The sequence below is a fragment of the Sceloporus undulatus genome, chromosome 2 (genome assembly GCF_019175285.1).
Source record: "Sceloporus undulatus isolate JIND9_A2432 ecotype Alabama chromosome 2, SceUnd_v1.1, whole genome shotgun sequence".
Taxonomy (NCBI): domain Eukaryota; kingdom Metazoa; phylum Chordata; class Lepidosauria; order Squamata; family Phrynosomatidae; genus Sceloporus; species Sceloporus undulatus.
Window position 1 is genome coordinate 241,342,952 of NC_056523.1, and position 14,255 is coordinate 241,357,206.

At 42.0% G+C, this 14,255-nt stretch overlaps 1 protein-coding gene across 2 annotated transcripts in view; it reads left to right on the forward strand.

The window, feature by feature from the left end:
• The window catches only part of LOC121922611 (histone-arginine methyltransferase CARM1-like), a 63,763-nt gene extending 61,109 nt beyond the window's left edge, over positions 1–2,654 (forward strand). For both annotated transcript variants that reach the window (XM_042452229.1, XM_042452227.1), the window contains exon 13: positions 1,436–2,654. In XM_042452229.1, the coding sequence (XP_042308163.1) occupies positions 1,436–1,445 (10 nt within the window). In that variant the 3' untranslated portion in view covers positions 1,446–2,654. The remainder of the gene's footprint in view (positions 1–1,435) is intronic.
• Positions 2,655–14,255: the final 11,601 nt, after the last annotated feature.

Genomic DNA, 14,255 nt, shown 5'->3' on the forward strand with positions numbered 1-14,255 from the left:
ACTAGAAAATGCCACATACTTCTTGTGAATTTATATCTGATACTTAATACTTTCTCAATTTGCTGCATGACTCCTGGGACATTTGGCACTAAAACTATAGCTGCGTTGTGGTTTTGCTCCTTGACATATTTGTCTAGGGGCAAATAAGTGGATTTAAAGGTGACTGAAATAGTCAATGAACCCCACCCCACCCCCATGAATATGTATACAGTTGGACCTTGGTATCCATGGGGAATCCATTCCAGACCCCTCCCCCCTACAGAAACCAAAAATCACAGGACTATAAGTCCCATTTTTCCTAATAGCTGCATGACGTTGTGTGCCCACTAAAACAGCCGCGTGCATGCCCGGCCATTAGGAACATGGGCTTTATCGCCTGCAGATGCTGAAATCCATGGATATGGAGATATGGAGGCTCCACTGTATTTTTTTTTTAAATGAGAGCCAGTGTGGCATAGTGGTTTGAATGTAGAACTAGGATACTGGAGGTCGATGTACGATTCCACACTCAGCCCTGGAAACCCGCAAGTCACCCTCCCAGCCCCAGAAAACCCCATGACAGGTTTGCCTTAGGGGTGCCATAAGTCAGAAACAACATTAAGGCACAAAACAACAACAACAATAAATATGTTAGTATATCTTCTTACAAACCCAAGCCACTGGTTAGTTAGGTCTTTTTTCTTCCTTACTTATATGATCCTTGCCAGTCTGCTTCATATTGTGAAAATGTTCAGAGGACTATAAGAACAGTAGATCTGGTTTTGTTGTGATTTCATTGTGAGCAAATTCAAGTCACACTATACATTGAATAAAATTGTGGTTTGGGTGGACGTTTTGGATAGACATTAGACATTAAACCACTGAACGTGTATCTGAGTAGACTTTCCCTGGTCTGCTGTGCTGCAAAAGAAGAAACATTGGTCAAAGTTCTAAGGCAGCCTTCCATCATCCAGTTGTTAGTCGTGTTGTTTGGCAGTGGTGGGAGTTGTGGTCCAATTCACCCAACAGGTACTAGATTGAAGATGGTTCTTCTAAGATAATTAAGGGCATCATCATCTGACTTTTTTGACTTTCAAATTCTTTCTTGTGAAAGAGGAGTTGTTTTCAAAATACTGAAAACCTCTGTGAAGTGCCTGTCAGCCCTTGGCTGTAGCCAGGACTACTGGCATGTAAAATAGACACCCTCCTTGCAGAAATTGGTAATGATTATTTTGAACATTCATATATTCCAAAATCCAAGGGGAAGGGATCTGAAATCCAAGACACTTCTGATCCCAAGCATTTGGAATAAGGGATACTCAACCTGTATTACCCATTTTTAATTCTAGGAGATATCACACCAATTTTTAGCCCTGAGCAGCAGTCTGTACGGTTTACAGTTCTAAAAATACAATGCAGTGTCTTAAGTTCATATTCCTTAAATTTGTTTTTAAAGGTATGCTTAACTGATATGTTATACAACTTCTGGAGGAACAGCCAGAATTACAACTCAACCAAGTAGCTTATGAAAAGCTGAAAGTGAGACTATTGAACAAGTTGCTGCTTCTGTGAAATCTGTTTGTACGTATCAAAAGGAAATATTTTATGCAAAATGTGTAAGAAGATGTTTGTACAGTTTCCCTCTACTTTTTCGAACTGACGTGCCAGTCTTAAAACATGCCTGCCTGGGAAGTATTTTCTTACTGTAGTGAATGATGCTTTCTTGGTTGATGCCTTTACTTGGAAATCTATTCCACTGAAATCAGTGGGGATAAGTATTAGGAGTGGAAAGTTATTTCCACATTTGAATTATTGTATTTTTATGCCAGTGGATCAAAACAGTATTGGTATCTGATGGGCCGGGTATCACTTTTGGTTTGTTTTTCTAATGCCAACCCTCCTTGTTTTGTTTTGTTTTCCCCTCAAGGAATATTCTTAACAAAACCTACCTCATTTTTCCATACATATCTAGAATGTATGGGAGTGATGTGAACAAAACGCTAAGCTCATATGTAACTCTGTTTCAGTATTTGCAAGATGTGTTGAACTCTCTAGAGTAGGAGTGGGCAAATTGTGCCTCCCCTAGTCTGTTTTGTAGCCCATAGCCCTTTCAGATTATCCATTCTGTCCTTTTCTCCTTGCCCACCTCCCAAATAAATGATGAATTTATTTTCCTGGAAAACTCCAGGAGCAGCAGCTCAACTTTAAATAGATAGCAGCTGAACACTGAAAACACCAATTTCTGGCTACTTCCAGTTCTGTATAGGGTTTTGCTTTTTTAATGTTTGCAATCTGTGCATCCCCTGGATGGTCCCAGAGGCAGTAAATTGTCTCCTGGACTCACTGCAGTTGCCCATCCCAATCTAGAGCTTATTCATGGCTGGTCAATAATGAACTGTAATTGTTTCATAGCAATATGGCACTAAGCACATTACCTGAGAGATATTTCTGACTGATATTGTTTGAATGGTGTTTTTTTTTTGGGGGGGAGGAGCTTTCCTGGATTGTCCTGAGTCAGTCTTCACAGCTTGTTTTTTTTTTAAAAATATATGAAGAGAAACAACAGCAGAATAACTTAATCTGCACCTGCATTTCTGTATATTTCATACATTCTGTAGATAACATTTGCAATTGTATATTTAATCTTTCCAATAAAATTTAAATATAAAACATAACATGGCTTTAGTCTGTGGGTTGCTTTAAAAGTGTGTCTTCCTGTTTTCCAAATGCAGCTTTCATTTTGTCTGCATTTAGATGTTGCCTTTTCAAGGGCTCCCATGAAAAAGATCAGCAACATCTCTACCCGCCAACAGCTATGTGACCGTAAAAAATTAGCCTGAAGTGCTATTTAATGGATAGAGTCATTCATAGGATTTTGCCAGTGATTATTTACAGCAACACTCTGCAATACAAAAGGAAAAGTACACAAGCTGAAGTTGGGTGTGGAAGTAATGAGGCTCAACCATCTTCCTGCTCTTTTGAAAGATGTGATGCTTGATCCCATCAGCTTCCACAATCTGCCATGTTGTGAAAAAGCAGTGCTGAACAAGCTCACTGGGGGAATGAATTTACATTTGCATTTCTTGAGTTACCAAGTAACTGCTCAATATGAGGTGAACCAAAAAACACTAATTGTAATATCTAGTGGAGGGGTAGAGTGAGATGGTTCCTGCAGCTAACCACAAGCATCTGTCAAATAAAAATCAGTGTTATGTCTCCCTAATAACTGTCAAATGTCTACACTAGTCCTAGAATCAGTATATTTTTTGGGAGGCCCCCCCTCCCCCATCCCTATTGAAATGTCTTAGAAAACAAGGACTGAGTCATAGAATCATAGAGTTGTCAACTAAGCAATACTAAATAGGTACGTATGTGGACTGTTTCGTGGTCAGCTGTCCTGGGGTGGTGAACCCATGGCACTCCAGACTTTAGTGTGTAGTTTTGTGAGATATTTCATCTTCTCTCAGAGAGCTCTGGTACCACACAACAAACAACAAATCCCAGGATTTCATAGGATAGAGCCATGACGGTTAAAATGGTGTCAGATTGCATTAATTCTGCAATGTGGCAGCAGCCTAGGTTTAGGATTGCTAGGAGTTAGTTGCATCTTGCAACTGTAAGTACAATTTGATTGTACTGAGGTTGAACTATAAAATATAAATTCTTGGAAATAAAATATTAGCATGTGTACCACAGGCCAAGATGACAATCCTACAATCCTATTTCCAAGTCTCTGAGACAAAATTATTGAATGAACATTGACATCCATGGCATGCAAGATACAAGGCAAAGTGCTTCCTACCATCAGTAAACCATTTAATCTGAATATACTGTTTGAATACTTATAAAAGAAGACGTGGGGTTTCTTCAACCAATGCTATTCTTTCAGACAACTTGCTCATTACACACATAAAACAGGAATATGGACTGGAAAATTGCAGGTTTGGAAAGCAATGTCAAAAGTTTCAAGAGCTTTAATATTTCCATAGCTCTTTTAAATCAGTGATGATTTCTAAAATGTTTAGAGGCAAGATTGACATGGAAGCTTATCGGATACATTTTGTGAAACGTTTTATGGTTTGAAAGAGGATGGAACAGAACAGATTTTATTGCAAAGCCTTGTTTGCAAAATGTTTTTCTCTGGGGCTCTTTCTGTTTCGTTCACATGAAATTGCTCCAACGATTGTATTCCATCTTCCCTTCCCAGAAAACATTCTGAGGCTATTACTCCCGCTGTGTGCGATATCTATGGGTCCAGATTGCATCCTCATCTCAACCCTAGTGTTATGACGTGGGGTGAAAACCCTCCTCCTGACTTATCATTTCCTTCCCTTACTACTGTTCCTGTCAGGACGGGATGGTGAATTCCTGTTGTTCCCCTCAATAGTATTGGACTGCCCAGAGAAAGGGTCTCGGAGATGACAACACCTCTTGCCTTCTCCTCCCCAATCCTCTCCTTGGGCTTCCCATAGAAAGGATCAAGGAGGAGAAGGGTCTCGGAGAGGACACCTCTTGCTTTCTCCATCCTGATCCTCTCCTTGGGCTTCCCATAGAAAGGATCAGGAAAGAGAAGGGTCTTGCAGGGGCCAAGGCACCTCTTGCCTTCTCCACAATCTTCTCCTTGGGCTTCCCATAGAAAGGATCAGGGAGGAGAAAGGTCTTGGGGGGAATTAAAGCCGGTGCACTAATGTTCATGGTCTTCTTACAAATGAGATGTTACTATGATCTTTAGTCCTGTTTTAAATGACTTGGGCTTAAATAAGGATAAGAAAGACATTGACATCCATAGCATGCAGGATACAAGGCAAAGTGCCATAGCATGGAGGATACAAGGCGAAATAAAAGAAAATGTCAGAATGGAACAGTTATTATGTTTATTCAAAATACCTTGCGAAAACGGAGGACCAACTGTATAATCAAAGTTTCATTTTCTTGAACATTCCTGTTCTGCTTTAGCAGACTCTTCATTAGCTTTTTCTTCTAACAGTGTTTGAGCTGAGCATCCAGTGACCAGTGTTCACAACCTCCCAAATCACCATATGGTAATTTTGAAATTAAGCTCAGGCTAAATAAACTTGGCAGACCTTCCTGCTCTTTTTGCCTTTCATTTTCCCCCTTGCTTTTATTTTCTTTTCTCTACTCCATATTTGTATTTGTACTCCATTACAGTGGACCCTTGCCTTATGTGGGGGATCCATTCTGGATCCCCCGCATAAGGCAAATTCCGCCTATGCTGGAGCCCTATTCACTTGAATAGGGCTTGTGCGCGTGGCTGCGCAGCAGCACACATGCACCATGGGCATGCGCCCCATTCATCTGAATCCGATGCGCCACCCCTTGCGCCCTGTGCACTCCCCGCAGCTTGAGTGCATAAGCTCAAAGCCGTGTATAGCGCACCCACATATAACGCGGGTGCACTGTACATTCATTTCACTTTAAACAATGCCAAACACATTAAGACTTGTTCTGACAGGTTTTAGTCCCAGACCACAAGTATCTGTAGAGGTGTAGTAGAAGTACAGTATGTTGATATCTAAGCTTTTTTTTCTCCACTGTGATATACTCTTCCTTTAGGAGAACTTCAACAACGGTGATTTTGGACATATTCATTCTAGCAATGGGGATCTACTATTACTAGGAGGGTCTCAATAGTTCTCATCACTACTGTAAGTTGCAGTTTGCTATGTCTGGATCACAAATTCATAAATGTTGGTGCTTATAGAAGACTTGGATGTACTGGGAATTATAGACATTATAGTCTCTCACTGGGTTGTTTTGATACCAGCGTTTATTTTGTTATGTACTGTTTGTTTTTTCACTGTCCCAGCCACAGTGGACTTTCCAGAGGTTCAGGTTCCAGGGACTTTGCACCGTTGTCCCCCTTCCAGCCTTGACAGATGGGATAGCTGCTACAAAAGGCAACTAGCAAAATTATCTGGATGAGGTGAAGGTGCCTTTTAAAGAACTGCAGTTGGCACTGGCTCAGGCCATCAAGTATAGAAGGGCATTCATCTCTAGACAGAATTAGCTGCAAATAAGCAGTGAATAATGACCCTCAAAATGGCAGCTTTCCAAGAGCTTCTAGTGCGTTAAAAAGCCCATGCTATGCTGCTTTGAAACAACTACAACAAGCACACAACTGACTGCAGCAACCCTTTCAAGAAGGCAAGAAGCATGTAATTGTCTTTTCACGCTGAAATTAATCTTTGGAGTCTTTTAAATGTTACCGTAGTCATGAGAGAACTAAATTTCCATTATGAGATCCTTTTTGGCTGGAGTAACATTTAGGCCCCATTGCCACTAGGCTATAAAGCGATGAATCTTGCTGCAAGTCTGGCTCGGATCGAGTTCCCGAGTGGTATTGGAATCACGTCCATCATTCCCATTACAAAAGGTAGCAAATGGACTCGGTTTTTCTTGACCCATGTTCTCGTTCCCATTGATATTTCTCCGTTGTATTTTGATGCGGACTTTTTTGTTCCCCGTTCCCATTGCCTGTCTTGAATGTTTTTTTTCTTTTTTAAGCTGTCAATCAAGCACTTAGGCGATTAGACGTCACAGTGACATCAGTTGTTTCAATGCATTTTGACTCGGGCTATTTTTGTTCCCCGTTCCCATTTGTGTCTTTCAAACCTTTTTTTCTGTTTTTTTTTAGCGGTCAATGGATTGCTTGGGCGGCTAGGCGTCATTGTGATTGGAAGAGGGGAAGAAGAAGAGGAAGAAGAGGAGGAGGAAGAAGAAGAAAAGGAAGAAGAAGGGGGGGGGAAGAAGAGGGGGCTGGCTTGGTGGCTAGAGACCTGGAGGAGACAGACTAGCCATGCAAACCCACTGGAAGACCTTGGGCAAGACACACTCTCTCAGCCTTTCAGGAGATATTAAATGCAACCCCCCCCCCAAAGAAACTATGCCAAGAGAACTCGGCAGGGTTGCCATAAGTCAGAAAGGAGTTGAAGGCACACAGTAACAACAACAACAGAAGAGAAAGAAGAGGGGAAGAAGAAGAGGAGGAGGAAGAGGAGGAAAAAGAAGAAGAAAGGGGGAAGAAGAGGGGGCTGGCTTGGTGGCTAGAGAATTGGAGGAGACAGACTGGCCGTGCAAATCCACTGGGAGACCTTGGGCACGTCACACTCTCTCAGCCTCTCAGGGGAAGGTAAAGGCAACCTCCCCCTGAAGAAACTTGCCAGGGAAACTGCAGGGTTGCCATAAGTCCTAAAGGAGTTGAAGGCACACAACAACAACAATAACACAAAAAGAAGAGGAGGAAGGGGGAGGAGAAAGGGGAAGGAGGAGAAGGAGAATAGGAGAAAGAAGACAAAAAAGAGGAGGAAGAAGAGGAGGAGGAGGAGGAGGAGGAGGAGGAGGGAAAGAAGAAGAGGGGGAAGAAGAAGAGGGGAGGAAAAAGAAGAGGAGCAGTAAGAAGAGAAATAACAAGGGCCCAGCCAGCCAGCAACAAACCCCAACTCCCAGGACTTGGGGCAGAGGAGCGCACGCCTGTATCCACACTCTTGGCACCTCTTTCACTCTTTTCTGGCTCTAGGCTATGGAATTCTGGGAGTTGGAGTATGTTGTCAGGCCCAGAGTGGAAGAGGAGGAGGAAGAAGAGGAGGAGGAGGAAAAATAAGAGGGGATCCAATTCAGATCCAAAGGTCTTCCCGTGTGTGTGTGTGTGTGTGTGTGTGTGCGCGCGCGCGCACCCAGTCCCACAACCAACTCCAACTCCCAGGAGGGGCAGGCGTGCCAGAGAGAGAGAGACAGAGACAGAGAGACTGAGGCTGCATCTACACTGGAGAAATCACCCGGTTTGGCACTGCTTTTAAGCATCCTGGCTCAAGGCTATGGCATTCTGGGAGCTGGAGTTTGTTGTGGGCCCAACTCCCAGAATTCCATACCCTAGAGCCAGGAAAGAATTAAAGTGGTGCCAAACTGGGTGATTTCTCCAGTGTAGATATAGCCCAAGTCTCTCTTTCTCCCTCTCTTTGGGGCCCCCTTGCCCCAGCCTAGCTATGGGCTTGCTACACACGTGATCGCTTCCCGCACCACCAAGGAAAAGCTACATGAACACAAAAATGGCGCCGGGAATGTCAGGAAAGAACAAAGTTGGTGGCACCTCCAGACCAGCCCCTTTAACTTTGGCCCTCCCATCCCAAAATACCCGAATTGGACACCCAATGTTCCCATTAATTTACCCCGGATCGGACACGGCAAAAGAACCTCTGGAAAAGTGGTGTCAGGATAACCCGGGTTATCCACTGCTGATTTGGGTTTTTGCTAGAGAACTCGATCAAAATAGGCTTGAACGCGAATTCAAATGGCAATGATTTTCCTTAAACTAGGAAGGAATGTGAGTTCAAATGGGAACGATGTTCCTATAATCCAATTCTTGATTCGCTTTATAGCCCAGTGGGAATGGGGCCTTAAATGGTCAAACTATGTGTGGGTCAAAGGGTTTTGATATCAGTGGTTTTGTGGTTAAGACCTTTAAGGTTTTACCTGTTTGTCCACATGCTTGAATCATATAAACTTGACTCCAGTCCAGGATAAAGAACAAAATGTGGTGAGGAGATAGAAATCAGGTGTGTGTACTACCTGGCTGCTGAGCTCCTTTCGAGGTAGGGTGGAATAAAAATGATGTAAAATGTAAGATGGGCAGAAAATAATCTGTTAAGTCTTTTCCTAGAAGCCTGCAGCTGTTACCCAAACTTTACACATCCTCAGCATCTCAAATGTCATGGTTAACAGCCTTGAACAAGACAACATGGCTGTCTCAAGGGGCCTCTAAGGACATGACTACCTGCCTGAGAGGAAACAATCATCCTTCAACAAAGGAACAGTTATTTGTGTGGACTGTTAGCATATATAAGAAGTCTTTGCAATTCACATATTAACCTTCAAGGAGAGATTTAAGGAAAAGCTCATGCAAATTTCCATTGATCTTTTAAAAATTATTATTTACTAGGATGTCTTTTCCTTCTTGTCATTTTGTAACAGGCCATGCCTCTTGTAGCGTCCTCAAAATTTCAAATATCCCTACAAACACAAAAAAGATCCCATTCTCAAAGCAGCTCCGGCATCACAAGGGTAACATGGAAAGGGCTCCTTTATGACAAAGTTAAAATCAGTACAGTACTTTCTATTATGATTGGCTGACTCAGATGAACACTCAGAAAACATTAATGGGCAGCTGGGAAAGTATCTCCCTCCTCCCGCACCCTTTTATAGAGTGTCGATATGTAATTAATTGTAAATTAATCATAAAATTTAAAATGATCAACAAGCAGCAATAGTACACAACTGATTCCTTCTTACAAGTAGCTGAAATGTGTCCAGTGCTGCCCAGGTCCATTGTTAATACCCCCAAAGTGTTCCTTGGAATCCCTTGTTTTCCTCTTCCCCATCCTTTAAAAAACAATCTTGGCAGCAGTTTGATAATTAAAACAACTGTCTTCTGTTTTCATATATATATCTCAGAGTATGCTCTTCTGTTTTCTTACCTTTTAAAAAGTATTTCTTGCTCAGTTATGCTCCCCTCCCCACCTTTAGCAAGCTTGCCATTTGGAGTGTTGACCTGAAATTGTGCACTGCACCTTGGACGACAATCAGATTTGGAAGTGTCTTCCACAATGACCCTGTTAGTTGTGGCTGCCTTAGACAAGAGACACATTTTCTTTCATTATCATAGATAGAACACAACAGATTTTGCACATCCATGATTTTGTGGCATTAGACTTCAGCCTGATCTTGACAAATGTGACAGAACATAAAGGCTTGCAATATCTGAACTAACTCTGAACTAGATAAGACATAGATAGGTCTACTTGTCTGATACAGAAGTAGGACACAGCACAGCCGTGGCCAGTCCTGTTGTTAACTTATAAGTGTTTCTAACATGTGTAACAGAGGATTGCATATAATCACAACAAAGGGAGTAATCCTTTAATCCTCTTTTCTCTTTCCACTGGGAACACTGCAGAACAGAATTTTAGAAGCTGATAACCTGAATCTCAAGAGTAACTTTGTTTTTCAAAAATTGTGTACTAAGAAAGCAATTAAAAGGTGAGGGAGTCAGAAGGACAGAGGCCCCCAACATCAGACCCTCTGGTCTATGCAAAATCTTGGTAGGGAGCATTCCCTCTCCGCTACAAGGCAACTGGTTTTGTTTTGACAAACATTCGCTTCCGCTACAAATCTTGTGACAGGACCGTGACTGGTCCAAATGTCCCCCACATGGGTGGAGATAGTTGTAGGATGAAACAGCTTTGACTCCACTCCATCCACATCCTCTCTGTCGTCACTCAGAGGCAGACCTGCAACATGCCTCTCCTTCCTCACCAAACATGCCAGAACTCTGTCTCATTAAGGCAACCACCATGGAAACTGCAGAATTGCATGGGACAGGAACTTCGTCGCACTATAATTCCATAACTATCATGGCTTCATCCAGTGGAATCCTGGAGTCTGTAATTTGGAGGTGGGGGTGGGCTTTTGGAGCTCTCTGGCTGAGAATTTGTACATGTGTGTGTGTTGTTTGCCTTTAAGTCGTTTCTGACTTACAGCAACCCTAAGGTGAACCTATCACAGGGTTTTCTTGGCAAGATTTGTCCAGAGGAGTTTGTTTCCCATTGCCTTGCCCTTAGGCTGAGAGCATGTGTCTTGCCCAAGGTCACCCAGTGGGTTTCATGGCTGAGCTGGGAATCAAACCTTGGTCTCCCAAGTCATAGTCAAGCACTCAAATTACTACAAGCATACTCTTCCCTAAACTACACAGCCAGGAATCTATAAGATGGAGCTGTGGCAATGACGTGGAATCATAATGCTTTACAATCGTATAGCCCAAACGAGCCCCATGACAGAAAACTCAAGACTGCCTCTCTTGTAAATCAGTTACATCTAAGACCTCAGAGGTGAATTTCCAGTCAATACTATGGCCCTGCATCATCAGAGTTGTGTTCTACTAAGGGACCATTCAGATTACCTTTTGCACCAAATTGTAACCCAGATTAAAAGTGGGAAGTTCCCACTGGCGCCAGTTTTTACATACCCAGATCAGGGTTTTGCACACCAGATCAAGAGGAAATCCCTCTTAGAGTGGATTTTCCGAAAGTGGATTATTTTCTGTTTCTTTTTTAGAAAACCAGTTTCTTCCCTGCTGCCGGCAAATGTGAACTTGGCCCCGGTCATGATCGGGTCAAGTTCAGGGGAGGGATTTAGGTCAGAAGGAGGGCAGTGGGCAGAACATGCCTCCCCTCTCACACCAACTTTTTGCAAGCAGCTCTCTCTCTCTCTCTCTCTCTTTGGTAATTTTAATTTTTGACAGATTATGTGGATGCTTGTGCTACAGATTGATATATATTGACAGAATGTGTATTCTTATGCTACATTTCCCTTGTGTTTGCTTGCTGCCGGCATGGCACGTCACTTTGCAAGTGGCATCTTGTGTGTGTGTGTGAGACAGAATATGCGAATGCTTGTGCTACATATGTTTCCCTTTCAATTTGGCAAATTGATACAATGTGTGAATGCTTGTGCTACATATGTGTGGGAAACGGAGGGAAAGCAAAGGATGCAAAGGAGGAGAGAAGGAGAGATGGCATTCTGGGATGGCAAACAGAGGAAAAGCAGAGGATGCAAAGGGGAGGGAATCTGTAATGACCCAAAGGCACACAACACATGCACATACACACACAAGTTGACAGAGTATGTGAACGCTGCTGCCAGGTGTTTTTTTTTAAAAGGAGGGGAGAAAGCACCCATTCTGTTGGCCAATAGTTGTAGGACACGTTACCTTTGAAAAAAGTGGAAGTGAATTTGATTTGACAACAAAGGAGGCTCCATTTTAAAGCACTATTGCAAATGTGAACTTCAGCAGGGCAAATTGCATCGATCAAGGTAATGGGTAGTGGGAACTTCTTTTCGGGGAGATTCGGTACTGGCTTACTGAATTTGACCCAGTTCCACCCAGGGCAAATTCCCCAGTGAGAATGGGGCCTAAAGAGTATTACTGATTGTCCTTGATCATAATAAGGTAATTCGCATAAGTGAAAAGCAATTAATGGCAAACCTGATTTTTTTGTACAAAATTATTACTTCTAATGTCTAATTTCTTTAATCATGATTTCCCACCCACCCAGTTTCAAATCCTTCCTTGTAGAAACATGTTTGAACAATCTTGTTTCTGATTGAAACAATAGCCACAACCCAACAGCCATTTTGGGTGCTCCCAAGTGCTTTGATGATCCCAGAAGGGCCCATTGTCTCTGGATGGCAGCTTCCTATGACAAATCACAAATTCAACCTCCCTTCAGTTTTGAAACTTTACCATTTGGCACAAGAAACCTGCTCTTGAAGAAACAGAAAGAATGCAGGTCTTAGAAAACCTAGAACTATCTATGCAATTCTTTGAACATTTTGTGGCAGGGTGCACCCTACAAGTAGCAAAAATGTGACTGTCACAGATAAAATGCACCATTCATTATCCTCCTTCATGGCACTGCATTTCCTTTCGTTCTGTACTGCAATCCTATACAAATTTATTTAAGAGCTCACTGAAATCAGTAATCATTTGCTACATAAACACACACACACAAAACTGATTTTTAATGGTTCACAATAAGTGGATTTTCCTACACTATTGTTGCAAGGGGTGTGCAGAGCTGATTCTTCAACTTTTTCTGTTTAACTGACTGCGAGTAGACCTTGAGAGAAAGGAAGCAAGGATCTTCTGCACAGCTGCAATCTCTTGCCATCACCCGGTGATGCCTTGCTGCTGGTATTTATGGAGTCAGGCAATGTTCACTGGGGCAATCCTATGTGCAAATCAGGCCAATAGGTATGAATATTTTATCAGAAAGGTCTCCTTTGCACTACAGAATTAGCGTTTAGTATTTTGATTTCATTTTAAGTCCCCATCATTGGATCATACAGAATCCCGGCATCCGTAGTTTGGTGAGCCTCTAGATCTTAATGGTAGAGAATTCTAAATACTGCACAAAAATGGCAAATCTTAAGATTCCCGACACACAGTGACATAGTGTTTACAGTGTTATGAAAGTGATATACTTGTGTAGTGTGAAAGTGAACTGCATTAAACAAAGCACAGTTTTCCAGAGAGGGATATTTATGTCAATCTATTGCAGGAAAAACAACTCAGAAGCTTGTGGACCTTAAAGATGAACGCATTTTTAATGGCACACATTTATTAAAGTATTGAACATAAGAGTCCACTTCATCAGGTGCTGTTACTATTCTTCACAATCCAGTACAACTGGCTATGCCAGCACAACAGCTAGCAAAAAAATAATATCTGGAGGGTCACAGTTCCTGTTATATTAGTTGTTTTGACCTTTGCACGTCAGGTAAATATTATCTATCAGGTCTTGTGAAATGGCCAAAGGTGATAGATAGTATGTGAGATGCCAGTGACATCTGGTGGTGAATATATGTACCTTGTTATTGTTGTGTGCCCTCAAGCCATTTCCAACTTACCGCAACCCTAAGGTGACCCTATAACAGGGCTTTCTTGGCAAGATTTGTTCAAAGGCGGTTTGCCATTGCTTTCATTTGAAGCTGAGAGAGTGTGACTTGCTGCCCAAGGTCACCCTGTGGGTTTCCATGGCCAGGTGGAGATTTGAGCGTTGGTCTCCAGAGTCGTAGTCCAACACTCAAGCTACTGTGACAAGCTGGCTCTCTATGGACCAAAACACATTGCAGAAATAATTCAGTTGGAGACCGCTTTAACTGCCCTGACTCTGTGCTAAGGAATTCTGGGAGACATTTAGCCTTCTCTGCTACCAAGTTACCAAGGAAATGTGAGCATAGCAAATACTTCCAATTCCCCTTGTCTGATAAACTCCACTGTTGCTATCCCTATGCCCTTTCGCCTTGATGTTGAAGAAAGCAAATTTAATCCCAGTCAAGTCTCAAATACTTTTGAAACAGGACTTAAAAAAACAAAAGGAAGCGGGGGGGGGGGGGGGAGGAAGGAAAAGTCTATGGCTCCAAAACAATTAATTAATTTATTTAGTATCTTCTCTTTCTTAGTAAAGGTATTATTATTATTATTATTATTATTATTATTATTATTATTATTATTATTATTACTACTATTACTACTACTATTATTATTATTATTAGAGTGCCATAGGATTTACACAGCACTTTACAGAGGAAAACAATCCCAAATACAAATAAAAGCCTGCCTACCACATAGAGTCTAAAACCAGCAACAAGAAGTTATGAAATTAATGAAATATCACTATAATAAGTTTAAACAGTAGGTT